The sequence below is a fragment of the Mustela lutreola genome, chromosome 7 (assembly GCF_030435805.1).
Source record: "Mustela lutreola isolate mMusLut2 chromosome 7, mMusLut2.pri, whole genome shotgun sequence".
In the NCBI taxonomy this organism is placed as follows: domain Eukaryota; kingdom Metazoa; phylum Chordata; class Mammalia; order Carnivora; family Mustelidae; genus Mustela; species Mustela lutreola.
The window spans coordinates 5,885,729-5,904,479 of record NC_081296.1 but is presented as its reverse complement, the minus strand read 5'-3'; the positions used below and the strand labels follow the sequence as shown (position 1 = coordinate 5,904,479).

At 48.5% G+C, this 18,751-nt stretch overlaps 1 protein-coding gene across 3 annotated transcripts in view; it reads left to right on the top strand.

The window, feature by feature from the left end:
- Positions 1–18,751, top strand: part of EFL1 (elongation factor like GTPase 1) — a 115,131-nt gene that overhangs the window by 1,470 nt on the left and 94,910 nt on the right. For all 3 annotated transcript variants that reach the window (XM_059179848.1, XM_059179849.1, XM_059179850.1), the window contains exons 3-5: positions 2,410–2,477; positions 7,801–7,885; positions 18,344–18,477. In XM_059179848.1, coding sequence (XP_059035831.1) covers positions 2,410–2,477; positions 7,801–7,885; positions 18,344–18,477 — 287 coding nt within the window. The remainder of the gene's footprint in view (positions 1–2,409; positions 2,478–7,800; positions 7,886–18,343; positions 18,478–18,751) is intronic.

Below are 18,751 nucleotides of genomic sequence, written 5' to 3'. Positions count from 1 at the left end.
GTCTGTTGTCTTCACATGATGTCTTCAGAGCCTGTGTTAGGTGATTCTGTTCAACTTATCAGGTCTGTACTGAGCATCTGTTAAATTCAAGTTCTTTTGCTCCATATGTCAGAAGGTCGGAACTTACAAAGAAGGCAGCAGTCAAGCCCTGGAGGAGATTTGGGGGTTGAAGCCGCACAAGATGAGGGGCAGACAGGCGACTCCTAGGGGTGGAGAGCTGGAGGATTGGGAAGGCAGGAATCCGTTAGGAAGAGGCTTCACGCTGTATTTAGTATTAAAGGTGACCCTTGAAGGGAGACTCAAGCTGGCAGGTGGGGCACACGTTCCAAGTGGGAGTAGCATCAGTAGGGAAGAAATGTGGGTGACAGCACAGTTCATGGGAAGGGGGGAGATAGCTAATGGGTGATGTGTGTGCTTCTGACAACTGCTCTCACACCAGCACATCGCTTCCTGCCCTTGATTTCAAACTCCTTCTTAGCTTGGGTACCCATAAGGGGTAGCGCGTGGGTACCCGAGGTAGGGGGTAGGAGGGCGTGCGTGAAGTGAGATCTCTTTCCTGAGAGGCAGGCTGGGTCAGGGCTCCTAGAGCCCTTCATGTCAGCTGGGCACCAGGCTTAGGGTTAAGGGCTCCAGCCCTGGAGTAGGACAGCCTGAGTTCAAACTCCGTTTCAAGCCACTTCACCTTTCTGAGCTTCAGTAAGCAACGCCTAGACTGGGCTGTAGATCCTACCTACCTTACGGGATTGTGGGGGGCGAAATGAGCTGATCATGAGAAGCCATTGGCCGATACATGCTTTATTGTGAAGGCAATCATTTACATTTATTATTAGTTTGTAGGGAGCCCTTGGGAGAACGAAACAAAGCAGGGCTGTTGTAACCAGCACATTAGGAAGACGGTCTGGTGGACCTGTTCATTTGCACTGAGAGGCAGAGGAGAGGTTAGTGAGGCGGCTGTTGCCACTGAGGCAGGAGCTGTGGGCTAGTGTGGGGACTGCGGGAAGGAGAAGTGGTGGCTCACGAGGTCACCGAAGCCAGCTGAGAGTGCGTGATACGTACGGTGCCATCACTGACCCTCTGCCCTCTTGAGTTTTCCTAATGACTCTGCTCACATTTTGAGGACCTGTGGTCTGACAAAAGCATTTGTTCTTTTGCTTTGTGAATTAAATCACGGGGTGTCTGGTCCTAGGGATACAGGACCTAGGGATACAGGATAGAGAGTGCAGAAAGATAGTGCTTTCTGGGCTCTTAACCCTCCAGGAATACATGCTTGCCATACTGAGAATGAGTTCTACTCCATCGGATCGTAGGGAAGTGGCGCCCTGGGGTTGTGCGGACATGCAAGATGTCCATGCCCAGCGGATGACACGTTAAAGCCCTTCAGTGCTCCCTCGGTTGCCTTCTGGTTTGTACTATTACAGATTCATAGCTTTGCTCAAGTCCCCAGAGTGTTCTAGGACTCATTGGTTGTAAAGAAAGACCCACTTTTTGCTGCTTCAGCCCAGCTGCAGTAACTGTGCAAGCAGCACTCTTGGAACAAAGTGATCTGCCACTTCAAGTTGTGTGGACTTCATAAAACCTTTATGAAACTCTGGGTGTGTACTTGAGTATGCAGAGGCTTTTTGATTACGTGGTGGCTCCCTGGCTTCTGTTTGGCTTCCAGGTAACTGGGAGTAGCTGCGGTTTAGCTGGTGCCCTCACAGTAGGAGCTTAGGGCACATTTCCTGAATTTCTTTGCTAAGTATTTTCTTAGTTTACCTGGCAAATACCAGCCAAGGCCATACGTGGGGAAATACGGCAGAAGATTATGTTCTGTTTCTTGGCGGTGGTTTACCCAGGATGCCGTTGAGAGACGAAAACGAGTGCTCTGCTGTACTGTTGCCGTTCTAGGCTACCAGGAGCACAAGGTAATAGCATGATCACTGTCATGGATATCAGATGAGTAATAATTAAGATGAGCAAGGTCAAATTCTTGTAGGACGGAGATTTACCAACTACATAAACGTTGTTTATCAGATGATCTCTTTTGATTGGCATGGCGGCTTCTCTCATCACCTGGGAGTCTGCATTTGAATCTACGCATGATGCCTCTGTTTAAAAAAAAAAATTCTACCCTGGGCTGGGGTAGGGGGGTGTGTGGAGTCACTTGACAACTTTTCAGGTGAGGGTGATAGGCTCCCTTGGGGTGGAGGTACAGATTACAGCTCTTTGAGTGCTCGAGTCTGTGTCCGCCCAGATGGTGTTCTGTTCTGAAGTCCTAGTGTTCATTGGGTCTTGCTGTGCTCTGTGTAGGTAAATAGGAAATCTTCGTGAAACCAGTTCTCACGGTCAGAAGGTAGCTCTGTAAGTGCGGTACATCTCCTTCCCTGTTTAGAAAAAGAGAGATTCGAATGAATGTTGTCGTTTTAACAGGAAAAACTACTCTGGCTGACTGTCTTATATCCAGCAATGGAATCATCTCCAGCCGCCTGGCAGGCAAGGTAAGTTGTTCTATTTGATGAATACTTGTTGCCTTTCAGTAAGCATTAGCTGTCTACCATGTGATGTGTTCTCAGAGATCCCCAAAAGGTACAGTTTATGTGTCTAAGAAGCTGCTGATCTATTTAGCGAGATAAAATAGATGTAGGGAAAAAGTTCATCTTATATTGCTTTATATGAACATCTTACAAATGCAAAATGAGTTTTTGCAAGAAGTCCAGTGATAGCCTGACACAGTTGTGGAAGATTCCACGGAGGACGAGGTTCTTCCTGGGAATGAGGTGTGTGGGTGGAAGAGAAGGCGGAGCACGTCCGGTGGGGGGATCAGCGGGCAAAGGCGATCGGGGGTGATTTGTGTGTTGTGCTTGATTTGGGTGGAGTGTTTGCCAGGAGAGTACCACAGAGGAAAAATCAGGGGTGGAGAGGATGTGTTGGGTCATAGAAGAACTTGAAGGCAAACTCAAGTACCAAGGGAGGGCTCCCGAAATCTGAGCTTCATGATGAAAATAGGGTTTTAGGGAATGAAATTAAAGAGATATTGTTTCCAGCTGTGAGTGAAAGGTTGTGGACTAAGTTACTGGCAGTGGAGAAATGGAGGCGTTTCTTCCTTTAATGCATTTAGGACACAATGCGCAGAATTTATCAGGTGACTGGGAACGGAGCAGAGAGCAGGTAGAGAAGCAGAAATGAACAGGAAGGTAGCTGTAGGAGACCGGTGTTGGAATTGCGCATCGGAGGCAGGCGGTGTGGGGACTGGCCTAAAGGGGCCACGCGGAGGGAGCGAGGAAACCAGGCTGCCCAAGATAAGGAACTGCTTGTGTTTTCTCTACCTGAGAAGTTTGTAAAGTGCAATAGCTCTAGAGTAGACGGAAGGAAGTAATAAAGCACATGTTAATGAAGTAGAAAACATATTTTATAGAAAAGGTCAATGAAGCCGGAGTCAGTTCTTGGAAAAGATTGACATAACCAACACCTGTGATACAGTACAGGTAGACACAGGTCATTGCACACGTAAAGAGGGAGCCCTAAGGAGCTAGGGACCTCAGTTCACAGCGGAGTTCGATACAGGCTCAAGTGCAACGTGCTTCACGCCAGCACTGACACAAGCTGGGGGTCATAGGGAAACTGTGAGTGTTGGGGGTAGTGTTTGAGAGCCTCTGTACTCTGACTAGCTCTGTGAACTTAACATTTCTCTGGAAAGGTAGTCTATTAAAAACTATTAGCAATACAGACAGTTTCTGGTCGTCTTTTAACATGAGTGATAAGTATCCTGCAAAACTGATCCAGAAGAAAGGCGAGGAGGAGGGCGCGCAGGCTGCAGGGGAGAAAGTGCTGCCGGGACGGGGAAGGTGCGGGAGGGACAGGACAGGCCACTGCCCAGCAGCAGGCTTGGAGATGGAGAGCCGGGACTCCGGCGTGAGGTCAGGAAGAAAGAGCAAATAGACGCGCCAGAAACGGAATTTGTTGGCCAAAATCTTTCCGCAAAATCCAGATGGTTTAACTCTCTCCTTCTGCCACACTTTCAGAGAACAAATGCTCTCAGTTCACTCACCCATTCCAGAGCACAGCAGGGAGGAAGCAGGGGAGACTCTCCAGCTCCCCACTTTGATTCCCGAGGTCGGCAAGGGTAATAATGCCGGATGGGACAGTCCCGTGACTCCGTGCCATGGGAGAGGCAACAGTATAACCGTTACTAAGAAACAGAATCTGGAATTGTATAAAGAGCTAGTTTTTTCATAGCTGGATAGTTTATCAGGAAGAGTTAAAGATTGCTTTAACACATTTCACCATGTTAACAGGTGAAAGGTAGGAAACTTACGATCATTTCAGGAGATGCAGAAAACATAATAGAATTTAATATTCTTTTTGATAAAACCTCTTAGCGAAGTTGGCATGGAAGGGAATTTCTGCAGTGTGGTATGGAGTACTTAGAAAAAAATCATTCTGGGGTGCCTGGGTGGCTCAGTGGGTTAAGCCTCTGCCTTTGGCTCAGGTTATGGTCCCAGGGTCCTGGGATGGAGTCCTGCATCGGGCTCTCTGCTCAGCAGGGAGCTTGCTTCCTCCTCTCTCTCTCTCTCTGCCTGCCTCTCTGCCTACTTGTGATCTCGGTCAAATAAATAAATAAGATCTTTAAGAAAAAAAACTATAGAAACTATAGAAAAAAAATCATTCTGTATCCTTAATGATGCAGAATTTTTTGCATTTCTGTTCAGGAATAAGGCAAGAGCAGCTGTTTCTCCCTTCTGCTTATTGTGTTACAGCTTCTGCTCTCTGCTGCCCTGGAGGTTCTGCTGCAACAGTATAGCCCAAAAAAAAAAAAAAAAGTTTTAGGAGGGGTGATACAACTTTGTAGAAAAAACTCAGAAGAATATACAGATAAATTGCTCAGATATTAATAAGAGTTTAGCAGCCTTCACGATACAAAAGTCGTTGAAAAGAGAGTACATGAGCAGCGTGCAGGAAATAGAGCGCTTACACCGCATAAAAAATGGACCTGTGAGGTACTGGGGGAAACGTGAGTGGACGGAGAGCTCGCTAGACCATGCTCACAGATTGTTGCACTCAGTATTTTTAAAATGATAGTTCTTTTTAATGTTGACTTCTAAGCAGTTCTTGTTTTTATTTTTATTTTTTATTTTATCTTATTTTTTAAACATATTTTATTTTATTTGAGTGAGAATAATATGTAGCCATATCTTCAAGAGACAGTCTTTTCCCAACATTCTTCTGGTTCTTCAAGCTTCTATTTCTCTAACTTTTTATTTTTATTTTAAATTTATTTTTAAAATTACTTTTCAGTGTAAAAATTTCAAGTTTTATAAAATTTAAGTGTGACAGGCTGGTTCTAAAATACTGGAGAATGAAGGGCCAGTAATGACTTGTCTGTAAAGACATGTCTGAAGAAGAGTAGGATGTGTAGTGTGTCTTACTGGAGAGCAGGACTTACTAGGAAGTAAGTAAGTATAGTGATAGCTCGTGGTTTGCAGTTGGCCGAGGGGTAAAATTGACTGATGGTCCAGAATAGCAGGCCTGGAAACAGGTCCTGATTTATCACAGAGCTGGCATTTCTGATCTTTAGGGAAAAGACGAGCCTCTCCCGATATCCTTGGACGGTTGGTTGTCTGTGTAGAAAATACTGCACACAAAATCAGTAGCATGTAATTTAAAACACTTATATGTGAGAGGCAAAATTATAAAACTTGTAGAAAATAATACAGGACAATACTCTTAAGACCTTAAGAGGAGATTTCTTCTATAAGACAAAGAAGTACATACCATTATGTCATACCATTTGAACAATTCAACTACATTAAAACTAAGAACCGTCTGTTTTTCAGGGAGACCCCATAAAGAAAGTGAAAAGATAGGCCTGGTACCCCGGGGGCAGATAATGACACATAATTGACCGAGGTCTAATAATCAGAGACTATAAATAACTTACCCAAAACAGAACAGATCTGTAGTGCAACCCCTTAAAAAGACGGAGAAAGAAATTGACCAGGAAGCTCACAATAAAACCCCACTGGTAAATGGAGAGATGTAAATTAGAAAAATACTGTCCTCTGTGTGATTTAAAAACAGGCTGCCCATTGCCGGTGCTGCCGAGGTGGCAGAGCAGGAGAGGCTCCGAGTGCGGGGCGGTTCCGGTTCTTCGGAAAACAGCGTGGAGACAGCTAGGAGCGTCAAAGATGTGTACACTTCATTTCTCAGAAATTACACTTCTTGGTGGACATCCACCCAGAAGAGACAGTTGGAAACTGTTAGTGACAGCTTAGTGGTAGTTTCAAAAACTAGAATCGGTCCACGTGGCCTAGGGCTTTGTGTGGTGGAATCCTGTGGTAATGGGAATGAAAGAACCAGGACTCCGCCCGTCAGAATGGACGAATCTCGGGGCGGGACACTGAGCAGAGACAAAGTGACGGTGCCGTATACGTGTGTGTGGCGTGCATTTGTATGTAGGGTACAAATATGTTCGTCCGAGGACTAAAACCTGCAACTCTTAATGATACGTTGCTTGGTAAGTCACACATTTTTAAAAGTTACAAAGAAAGCAACTGAATGAACAGGGTGAAGTTTAGGGTAGTAGTTACCTGTGAGCCAGGAGCACAGGGGGATGTGAAAAGCCATGTACATCTTTGTTTCCTTTCTTAAATAGGATGGCCCGCACACGGGTGTGCACTGTATTGGTACTGTTCTTGCTGTACACGTTTTCTCTCAACTCCGTGCTTAAAAACATGGAGAAGAATGAGCAGGGACTGAGACTTTGGAGGAAGGCCTCAGAGGTCCGAGAGGTGAAGGGGGTCCCGCAGACCATCTCCGGAGAGCTAGGAGGGGAGCTAGGTGATTGCAGACTTCCGGAAGGATCTCGTGTGTGTGTATGCACACACGCATGCAGGGCTCGTGGCGGTGCCGACCTGGGGCCACGCTGACGTCAGGAAGACGGAAGAGCAGAAAGGATGACTGGGTTTGGCCGGAGGTCACTGGAGCTTCCAGGAGTTTGGCTTAGTTCGGGCGTGGACGGCTGTCCGCCGATGAAGGGGTCGATGTGGGATGAGTCAGCGCGGCAGAGGCCCACATCAGTAGGTTACTCCCAGGGCATTTGAACGAGAGAAGTGAGTCCGTGTAAAGGTGAAGAATTTTTCAAAGACACATGGCGAGAAGTGAGGCAGGGCTAGGGACGGCAGCCTGCAGAGGGAGGAGGTCCGCAGGTGCGCAGGGCCGCGGGCGTGCAGAGGAGCGGTGGCTCCGTAGGTCAAGCCGCGTTGGTGTCCCCGGGCTGCGGTGCCCCGAGAGTGAGGTGCGGGCCTTCGTTTGTGGCTTTACACCGATGAAAGCCATCGGCTAAGTGGTTACATCAGAAATACCTTCCAGCACATCACTCTTTTTCTAAAAACATGTTTAAAACCTGCCAATCTGGGGAAAGGAGTGAAGGCTCCTCATGCTTCTAGAGACCTACTGTTTAGTCTTTGCCGGGACTTTGTCAAGTGACCTAGGGTCAGGAAGGACCAGCTCTGGTCTGGATGTGCAGAAGGACCCCCCCACCACACACACACACACACACACAAGTCCTGCTTTCTGGGACTTGTTCGCGGCGTACCTGCTCTTTCCTGCCCGGCTGTGAATGAGCCGCACTCGGGGGCGGGGGTGGGGGGTGCGGTACTGGGACACATCAGAGAGTTCTCTGGTGCTTTCCCATTTGTAAAACATACGGAGAGCTTTTAGTGTAAAAATGGTGTGTTTAAACCAGAAGTCCAACTCGGTCCATTTTAGTGTTAAGGTTCTCATTCACTGGGAAGTAAGGATGCGTATGTCGTGTTTCCGCAGTTACGGTACATGGACAGCCGGGAGGACGAGCAGGTGCGAGGGATCACTATGAAATCCAGTGCCATTTCCCTGCACTACGCGACAGGTAAATTGTGTTTTAAAGAAAAAATCATTCTGTATCGTCAGTGTCCTTCTTTCTCTTTCTGAGTTAATTGTGTGCCTCAGTTTCTTTGCTTTATGTTCCACACATTTCATTCTGGCCTCCAGAGGACCTGTTGTCAGAGACAGGCTGCCCAGACTGGGATGCAGATGGGGACCTCTGACGGGCGCAAGGGCGAAGAATGGGCAGTTCCCACCCGCTCCCACCCACCCAGGCGACTGTGTGGATTTCTTCCCAAGGATGGTGGAGGGTCTCGGGACCTTGCTGGCTCAGCCGGAGTGTTGCATTTCCTGACGGGATCCTTATTCTGTCCTGTGGCCTCAGGGTTGGATTTAGAATCTGACCTGATTGGTTGCCACGATTGTTACAGCTTCCTGTGCCCAAATCAGGATGCCATTTTCACAGTAATTTCACGGAATTTACGCGACAGAAGCAGTCTTACAAGCCTGTGAGGTATATAGTCAGTGATGTTTACTAAAAAGTTTGTATTAGTTCAGAAAAATGCTAGCAGCCTTTATGTCTATTTTTGGAAAATGGTCAAGTATGCTGATGCATCCTTCCCATGAGAACCATGCGGCTGTCAAACACCTGTTTGATCTGTATGTGATAAGACAGGAAAAATATGTCGAGACAAAAAGCAAGTCTCAGAGTAAACACTTGTGTGATAACAATGTGTTTGGTATAAAATACTGTGTGTGTAGGTAGATGTCTGGAAGGGTACACACTAAAACCTCCACACCAGTTATCTCCAGGGGCTGAGTTGTGTGAAACTTCCATTTTCTAAAATATTTATTTTTGTACTCCTTGGAAATTTTACACAAAGTGTGTATTTTTATAATTAGAAGGAAATAATAAAGATGTATCTCATTTCCCTAAGTGACTGATCTGTGGTTCGTCTTTTACGGTGCCCTCTCTCTGGCACCGGCACCAGGGAACCTTCTGCACGAGGCACAACTCTCTTCTCTTTGACGTCCATCTGCCAAATATTTTTGTACTAAACCAGTTTTGAAGCTCTTCCTAATGTTTAATGTTTCAAGTAATGCCTTATCTTTTTAAAACTACTGTGCATGTTTTAAGGGGCGTGTCCCCCTTGTGTGGCGTGGGTCAGTGCTCCGCTTAGTTAGGTCTCCCTTATTTCTTACGGACGTGGGGACGTACGTAGCCTTCCTCTCCGCACTCATGCCGTCAGTCTCTTTTTCTTTGACAATTCCTCTAGTTGTCAGTTTTCGTTGTTGACTCTGAGTTTTGTCTCTAGTTTTGCCACCCCCTTTTTAACCGTTTTATTAAGGTTTCCGTTGTACCACATAACGCCCATTCCACTTCACTTGTCTTTCTGGCATAGTGTTGGAGGAGGGTGGCTGTAAGACCCTGGGAATGGAATGGTCTCGCCTCTGCTTTGTTGACCGCTGACCTTTGGCACCTTGTTCTCAGAATGTTTTAGATAATGCTTTCTTATTTATTTATTTATTTATTTATTTGACAGACAGAGATCACAAGTAGGCAGAGAAGCAGGCAGAGAGAGAGGGGGAAGCAGGCTCCCCACCAAGCAGAGAGCCTGATGCGGGGCTCGATCCTGGGACCCTGAGATCATGACCTGAGCCGAAGGCAAAGGCTTTAACCCACTGAGCCACCCAGGTGCCCCCCTCCTCCTTTTTTCAGAAGATTTTATTTATTTATTTGACAGAGATCACAAGTAGGTAGAGAGGCAGGCAGCCGGGGGTCGGGAGGAAGCAGGCTCCGGAGCAGAGAGCCTGATGCGGGGCTCGATCCCAGGACCCTGAGATCATGACCTGGGCCAAAGGCAGAGGTGTAACTCACTGAACCACCCAGGCACCTCTAGATTTGCTTTTTTGACTACACAGAACCAAGACTTCAGCTCGCTTGTGCTGGTGTTGGGATGGCTTATTGAAAGCCTCTGTGTAATACAGTGTTGGAGACAGTATTCATGAAAACCAAGAAAAACAGGAGCATCATTGAGTGACAGCACATAGAAGTTGAAGCCGGATGTTGATTCTGGATCCAAGATGTTGGCCCTAGAAACCACCAGAATAAGTTAATGGTTCTTCTCTCTGGAGCTCCACTTTTATCCCTGGGTCTCGCTCTCTGTCCTTGTCTCCATTACTCTGTAAGTCTTTCTTTCTTTCGTAGCTTTTTCCTACTCTTAGTGTCCCCATCTTCATAAACTAACTTTGCCCTGACATTGCATCTCAACTCCTGCCTCTTTTTCTCACCGTATTTCCATTGCTTACTGCTGCTTTGCCTTGTGTTTCTGGTCACACATTCTCAGGATCAGGAAGTGGCCCAGCTTATTTTTAATGCTGGGCCCTGGCAGAGGTTGTGCCTGCGGATTGGACATCCTTGGGTTGGATGGTTACCTTGGGTTGGGTGGTGCCTGGAGTGGAGTCACAGCATATCAGCTGTGTCTGTGAACGTGACCGCCTAGAGGGGCTTGACGTAGGCAGCTGCCACGCCTGACCATTGGTGCAGAGCCTTCTTTTCCCACCTGCAAAATGGCAGTAGAAGTTGGAGGTGCTGAGCAAGGCACATGCTGTCGGAATGCCTCGGAGATGAGATCATTCTTACCTGTATCTCAGTGCTCATTCTCTGCCAGAGGGTATCCCTGCTGTGAAGGTGGGATGATCCCAAGGGGACCTCTTCTGGAGGAGGCAAAACTGTTGGTTAAAGAAACTCCACACATGGTTTTTACTTCCCTGTGTCTTCCCCTTCCCACGCCTGCCAAATCACCTCTTTGTTAGCAATCTCTGCATTAAATGTTAATTAAGTCTGTTCTGGTTCTGACTCTTGATTTAACTGGCTTTCAAAAATTTTTTCAAATCCTTATTTGGCTTGAAAGAGGGGGTATTTTTCTAGTTTAAAGTAAACATGCTTACAAAACCCCGGTATCTTAGACAAATGGTGTGGAAACCCCAGGTATAGTGTAGAAGATGCTACTTAGCATTTTCCAGGGACGTGGTTCTTCCTTGAGAAAATGGAGCCTCTCATGTTTACCTCTGTGACCAAAATTGGCTACAAATGTTGGACCTGCATTATTAAACCTTGTTATTTCCCTGTCTCTTAGCTCTCTTTGTCCTTCCCACAAGGATACCATCTACTTATCTAGTCATTTCAAGAGTTAAGAGATACTGTACATAGTACATTGTATATAAGCAAAAAAATCCTGAGGGGATGTGATTCCTTTGAATCCGTTAGCCCAGATTTCAGATAAAGATGAGAGAAATGTCTTTAAATGGGTCATGTAACTTGAAACTCATGGCATGTTTTTTCGAATAGTCTCAAGGCCTATCACTGCTGTTCCGCTGTGTAGCCATTCTTTGTGCCTGCAAATACGTATTACTATGGCAAGAACTTCTGAAATGAAGTGTGCATTCTAACTCACCTTTTTAAGAATTTTAAATGCATTTACAAATTTATATCTATTATAGAAAACTCGGTGTATTATAGAACCTACAGGAAAACACAAGAATGAAATAAAAATCACCCATAGGTTTTCCACATTATGTTTTCAGTTTATATATCTAATCCAACCATCATTTTGTGTGTGTGTCTGTGCAAATAATCAGAGGTAAGCGTCTAACTTTATTTTTCCCCAGGTCATTAACTACTTCTCAGAGCCTCAGTCAAATGTGATTATTCAGTCGTGTATTACTAGTTCTCGACGTGGTGTTGGTGTTGACACCTCCACCTGAGCAGACAGGCTAGAGGGTGAATTAATTGTACCCACCTCTGAAATACCCTCACCCCAAGCCCCCAGGTAGGGGCAGACACCATTCAGCTCCGGCTGACTGATGCTCTGTGGGAATCTGCTTTTTTCAAGAGAAGTTGGCATCGAGCTTTTGGTAAAATCTTCCAGGTTTTAAGCGATTGGCATCTTCTTTACAAGTTCATGAAACCCCCTGTGGAAGAAATTGCTGCAGGTTCTAACGTACAGGCTTTCGGTTTGTAACGTGAGGCTCACAGGCCCACCGACAGCTGGGTTCAGTGAGACACTCAGCATTCGTCCACGAGGGAGCCGTGTGGAGCTTGGAGGCCAAAGACAGCATCCGTGCAGGCTCCTGGGTCTTAATCTGCAGAGACGGGGCCAATGGAAGATGGAGTTCTGCCCCCCACACTCAGGCCAGGCCGGCGTGTGCGGGAACGTCTTCTTCCTGAGACACCATAGCTTCCCTTTCCTTCTGGAATTGTGAGCGGCGACCCACGGTCCCAATTGCTGTCCTGTTTGTGGGACTGAGGCTAGGAGGGAGGGGTTCCATCGTCTGTTCTTTGTTTGACTGAAGGTCAGACTGTTTTCTCTTAAGATAATGCTTTTCTTTGCGAAGCATTCCGTGGGTGCTGGGGGTAAGAACACAGGTGCGTGATGGTTTGGTTCTAAGCCGAGGCCTCATGCACATGATTTCGTGGGCAGTCCTCACAGCAACCCCGTGAGCTGGATGCTGCCCTCATTTTACACACATCCAGAGTGGGTTCAGGGACTTTCAGAAACTTTCCCACGGACAGAGGGCTTGGCATGTTGGCAGTGGTCCTGGGAACCAGATGATTCTGTTTCCAGCTGTGCACTTGGACCAGGAGTCTCTTGGAGGTCAGTCAGTCCAGACGATGGCTGATGGCTCTTGACCTGTGCCTCTGTCCTGTCCACGAGGGATTGCTGGGGCTGCGTACAGACATCCGGTGGCTGCATTGCCCGCATCCCTGCTGTCCTTGGTCGCCGCCCAAGATGGGAACCTCTTCAGCCGTCTCTTCCCCATGTGTCTCTGTGATGTTCACACCCTCCCTCAGCCTCCGGATGTTCCCTTCCTTCCCAGAACCTACTCTGCACATGTTCCAAGGGAAATCAGCTTCTCTGTATCTTCCGCATCTTTCTGTATGTGTCCTCTCTCCGCCAGCCTGGCAGTTTTCCCAGGATGCTGCCCTCCCTGGACGCATTCTTCCTTGCCCTGTCCGTCGCTGGGTTAAGATACGGGGTTGCCGTTCTCTTCGATTCCTGGTTCTAGTTCAAAGCTTCATTCTCCCAGCCTTGTTTTAAAGCCCTCCTCTCTTCTGAGATTCATACGGTCTAACTGTTCTCTTTCTTGTCCTTGTCAGCTTCTGAGGACGGTGCAAGCTCTTTAGTGACGTTGGCACCTGGCTTGTCATTTTCCTTTTTACCCAGATCTGCCCAGGTAGCTTTTACCATTCCTGAGAACGAGCCCTCTGAGGGCGTGCGGCGGCCGTGTGTAGATCACTTCGCCCACTCGCTGGCACACTCCTTTCTGCGTGTTAGCCTCGCCTGGAACCGCCCAACCTGGTCATTGCAGGCTGGAGAACCCCCTTCCTCGCAGTCTCCCTCCTCCTGCTCGCCCCTGGGGTGAAGTTCCCATTCTTCGACTTCATCAAGTTCTCCAGCCCCGTCCGTGGCCTGCATTCAGTGCCCACCTCTGACAGCCCAGACCGGTCACCTCCCTCACGGTCCCTCCAGGAGCCTCAGTTTCTTTGCCTTCTGTCGTCTTTCCCCGAGCAAAACTATAACCCTGGGCAGAGCTAGTGCTCTGGTTCCTCTTTCCTCCCCTGGGCTGGGGTCTGGGCTGGTCCTCCGGGTACTGGCAGACTTCCCTCTGCTGGATCTGGTGTTCTCTCCGGCAGGGCATTTAATGCTCCTTCTGACCCCAGCTCACCTCCCCCCCACCCCCGCCATCCCAGCAGACATCTCCCCACGGGCTGCTTTTAGATCTCCGCTTGTCTCCCGTCGGCATGGAAGACGTGTGCCCTGGACATGGCTCCTCCTCTCCTGTATCTTCACTGACACGTGGCCGTCAGCATTCAAGGATGCTCCCTGCACTCTGTCTCACCCTGAGAACAGGTGCTCATTCGTCCTTCTAGCTGCACGTGCCCCTGTTCCATTTTGGTCGGGGGCGTGCTGCTGTCCCTCTTCCAGCGGCTCTGGCAGTCGGACCTGCACCTCACAGTGATGACGCGTATGGGCTGTGTGCAATTGAGTAAAAGATAGCCCTTGGTCTCTGACTTTCTCTCCAGAACACAGATTCTGAGCAGGTTGCCAAGGTTTGGAACCCTGACGTAGGTTCCAAGAAATGAACGTCAACCTTTTTTATTTTTTTACACAAGGCTTCCTTATTCTGCTTCTTACTATATCCTTATAGGCAAAAATGCCAGTAAGTAGAAAGGTCAAGACAGTGTAGACGTGTCATTGCTAGATTCCCTGCCCACGCAACAGGATTTCAAAGGTGGCGAGGTTCCTAATGATGTCGATTTCGGGGAGTGGCCAGCGGGGATGGGCCTGGGGAGAAAAACCAGCAGCCAGTGAGGACGACCGTAGTCAGAGGTGGCCCGCGTGTGGTCTTTGTTCCATGTCGGTGGAGGGTCTGGAGAGGACATGGGGATGGGGCCGTGCAGCCGGAAACGTCGTTTGTTCAACATTCGTGCTTGTCTGTAGGTCGTGGTCTCGCTCCTCCCTGAACCACCTCATTTCTGACACTTAGACCATCAGATTAACCACCCACTGCTGCTTCTTGCAACACCTACTCGCGAAGACCCACTCGGCTCTCCTGCCAGGACCTCTTACTGTGTCGGCAAATAGGAGATAAGACGTGTCGCCCGATTCTGTGAAATAATGAGCCACATCTGTGGATTTACAATAATCGTATATACTAGCTGAGAACAGAAAGGGATGGCATTTCCTGGGGAAACTTCCTGTGGAAACTCCTGCGGTTGCCACATAATTGGGGCCTAACTTTTGTCCATAAATGTCGTGTGTTCTGTAAGTACTGTGTTGGGGAACACGTTCTCATGTGGCTCAGGTTTTGTCCGTGTTCCTGACACCATGGTCGTGCGGCGTGGCGCTCTCCTAGTGCGCCAAAGCAGAAGAGACCCTCGCACGAGGTGCAGGTCTTCGTCCACGACTGGGGGGACATCTCTCTGTTTGAAGGCACGTTGTCTCCTGTCGGCTTTCTGTGTGTGCATGCTAGCCAGCATCTCCTGTGTTCGGAAATTGAACTTGACCTCACGTGAAGTTTTCCTCTTCACAGAGGAGACTTTCAGCAGGCACTGGTGACAGGTGTGCACCTTCCGTGACACAGTTGTGTGTGGCATCTTAATCCTGGAGGACTCATGGGCCAGGGAGGGATGCTTTTCCCCTAACTCTGGGAGCAGACACTGGAAAATACCTGCCTCAGTTAACTTTGGGACTTCCAACTTTCTCTTTTCCCCAGGGGCATGGAATGTGGAAAAAAAAATTGGATTGGTGCTCTGCTGATTAGATCAGTCCCTGAAGTGAGGAGCTGTGTTTTGGAATGTCGGGAAGGATTGGCTTAATACTTTAGCAGGTGTCAATCCCATAAGCACCTTAGGACCGTGTGGCAAATCAGAAAGGCCGTTTCGCATGCTTCGAAATTATAATTTCCTATGGCAGGAGTAGTGATATCTAACATGATAAATGCCACGCCCGTTTTTTTTTTTTTTTAAGTGTGTGTGTGTGTGTGTGTGTGTTTGTTTGATCCTCACACACACAGTGGTAGATGGCATTCAGGGAAGCACATCTTAAAGAGGCATGGTGTGGCTGAAGACAGCAGAAGAGTTGGACTTAACGGGCATTTTTTTTTTTCCCTCTGCTGGATATTGGACTTCTTTCCCCTACCTTTGAACTTGAGTTTGAAGTTACATAGAAAGAGGGAAGATAAAACCATTGAAAGCCAGAGACTGGCTGTGTGCTGAGCTCTGTGCTTACCAGCTGTGTGAGTGACCGCCACCTGAGGCCCTTCCCTCCCTCAGGTCCATTTGGGAAGTCAGACAGGCTTCTTTATTACAGACCTTCTCCGAGCCTTTAGTACACATGTGTGTCGTGCACCTCTTCCTCACCCTGAGCCCCCCTCCACTGCATTTCCCAAAAGTTTTCAATCACGCAGCCTTACTTTTCACTTTGCCTACTTGTAGGTGAAAACACTTGGTGTGTCACTAGCTTTCTGTTGTCTTTGCCATCTGAACTTGCTATCCTTGAGTGAATTTCAAGGGGTCTAGAATTGGATACTTAATTAGAGGAGGGTAGACAGGGGATGGCTAGGTGGATTGGTGGGTGAGTATGGTTGTTTTTCTGGGTGTCATCTAAAGGGTCTTTAACCCCAGTAAAAGGCAAAAGAACTGTTGTGCAGGAAGCCCGAAGGTTCTCTGTGGGTGCATCTTACGTTCTGTAGAGGGCCTGACAGTGGATGCAGGCTCTGGGAGTTCTGTCTCAGGCCCTGCTGTTGTCCGGCAGGGTGGGAGAGCGCTCAGATCTCCTGCGCTGGCATCTGGATGTCATCCCCAGGAGCGAGCGAGTGGTGTTTCCCCAGCTGCAAAGTCTAGAGGAATCTTTCTCCTCCTGCTGTGACCTTGTGTGCATCTCTTCCCTTTGGGGGCACGTTTCTCTATCAAGTGAAGGGTTAGGCTGGGAAAATGTGGAGAGATTTTAGGAATCTCCACGGCTTCTCTATTTTACGTGATGGGAGCTGGTGGGACCTTGGACCCTGCTAGTGCTGCTCATTTTCCTTTGGCTTATTTAGTAGAGAGCAGTGGGCTTGTTCCAAAGGGCACTGTGAGCCCTGGCCGTAAAAGGCTCCACTGAGGCCCAGGGGCCACTGTCCCAAGGAAAGTGGGTCTTTGCCATCTTTGGTTTTTCCTGGAGATGTCTACAGGAGCCTTCCTGGTGGGCCCGGCAGAGCCAGGATTCCTTATAACGCAGCTTGCACGAAAAGACTTGGGACAGGTTGCGGGAGGCGGTTGGTGTGTAAACAGCAGCCCATTGTCACTGGTGGCATTCTTTCCCCCTGAGCCCCAGTGCACTTTGGAATCCTGAACCTCGTGTTTAGGAATTCACTCCCAGTGGACGTTTGACATGAGAGATGAACTTGATGCCATCTTGAGTGGTGTGGTGTAAGGTATGTCTTTGGAGTTAGATGGATTTGAACTTCTACTCTACTATTTTGAATTGTTTGATCTTAAGCAGTTTACTTCAGAGTTGGGTTCCGGTTTGGATGTCCTCGAGACACTTTTGTTTGCCCCAGTTTTTCTGCTCTGAAATTGTGCTGATGGTACTAATAACCACAGAAGCTGACTGCTGGTGAACAGAACCCAGGGTCTGCAGAGTGCTTGGCACAGTGCCAGGTACAGAGTGCACAGATGTGAGCTCTGGCTGTGGTTACTGTGGTCTTGTCTCAGTGTCACTGTCACCTAGGGCACGAGGCAAGTCATCAGCTGGTGCCGATGGCACTGGGGCAAATCCTTTCAGTGGCCTGCAACGTGTACTATCCAGTTGTTGGGTCCTGGAGGAGTTCTGGAGCACCGGGAAGTAGAAAAACACGGAGTTAGGAGGATGAGCAGAAGTGTGTGGGGGAGTCGGAGCCTTCAGTGATTGCTTTCCCTTTAAAAGAGAACTGTGCGGCACCTGGGTGGCTCAGTCAGTAAAGTGTCTACCTTTCGATCAGGTCATAATCCCAGGGTCCTGGGATCGAGTCCCGTGTTGGGCTCCCTGCTCAGCGGGAAGCCTGTTTCTTCCTCTCCCTCTGCCCCTCACCCTACTTGTGCTCTCTCTTCTCTCCCAAATAAATAAATCTTTTAAAAAAAGAAAACTGTTTCAGGTTTAGCAAATGGGGAATGAGCGTAGATGTCTAATGAATTACTATTCTTCTGCGTGGCTTTCTTCATTATGTTCCAGCAGAAGTGCGTACCTGAGTGCCGCTTATTGTTGGCTCTTGTGGGATGGCCTAGGAGTTAATGGGATGTGGGACCGACTTCGGGGTTTGATGTGGGGCTCTCCGTGCTTGGGACAACACCAGTGGAGTTACCATCCTACTAAAGGCTCAGTACTCATTTGTCAAAGGGATAGAGGGAGGTAAATTTGTGTGCGAGCACGTAGCCCACGGCTTGGCACAGAGTAACTCCCCCTTGCATGTTTGGAGAATTGGGTCTAGATCTCAGGCTCACAGCCTGCTCTCCGAGAGTTTGTGGGGACCTAGGGGCCAAATGCTCTGTGTCTTTTTAATTTGGCATTTCCCGTTTTGGCCCCCGTGAACAGCTTTTATGCTTCGGCATTGGTTTCTTTGAGTCTCATCCTGGTATCTGTAGAGCGAGATAGTAACATTTACGTCCTCTCGTCGGGCTACTATAAGGGCTCAGGAAGGTGTGACTGGCGCATGAGCCTGTTTGGCGTGGTGCCGGCTCACAGTTGGCTCTTGGGGAGTGGGAACTTGGAGAACAGTAAGGTCCTTCAGCATTTTCGACAGATGCTCCTTGGAATCGGGTTTCATCGGCGGGAATTCCTCAGTTGGAAGGACAGCTGTTGAGTGCGCCTTGTGGCTGCTTTACCTTTATTTAGCCATTTCTTAGCCCTTTCCTCATTCTAGGATGTGAGTCTCGAGTACCCGCACAGCTGAAAATGTGTGTTTTCAAATTCCGCTCTAGGTAACGAGGACTACCTGATTAATCTGATAGACTCTCCAGGACACGTGGACTTCTCCTCGGAAGTGTCCACCGCCGTGCGCATCTGTGACGGCTGCATCATCGTGGTCGACGCCGTGGAGGGGGTCTGTCCGCAGGTAGGAGGTCGTCCCGTGGAACTACATACCTGGTCAGATAGAGAAGGCGGGGAAGGTGGGAGGGACTGGCCGCTGACGGCTCCGGCCACGTTACAGCCAAAAGTCGGTCTTCCACTTCCTTCGATCACGTTCTGGTCTGTGATGGCGTTACGTCGCCCGCACCCGGAAGGGATCGCAGCCAGGATGACTTTAGGTATTTGGAAGGGTCTGTGATGGCCCCTTGCGGAGAGGGCCTGGGCCAGAGTTGAGAGAGGCTGAATTTGGGGAGGATTCT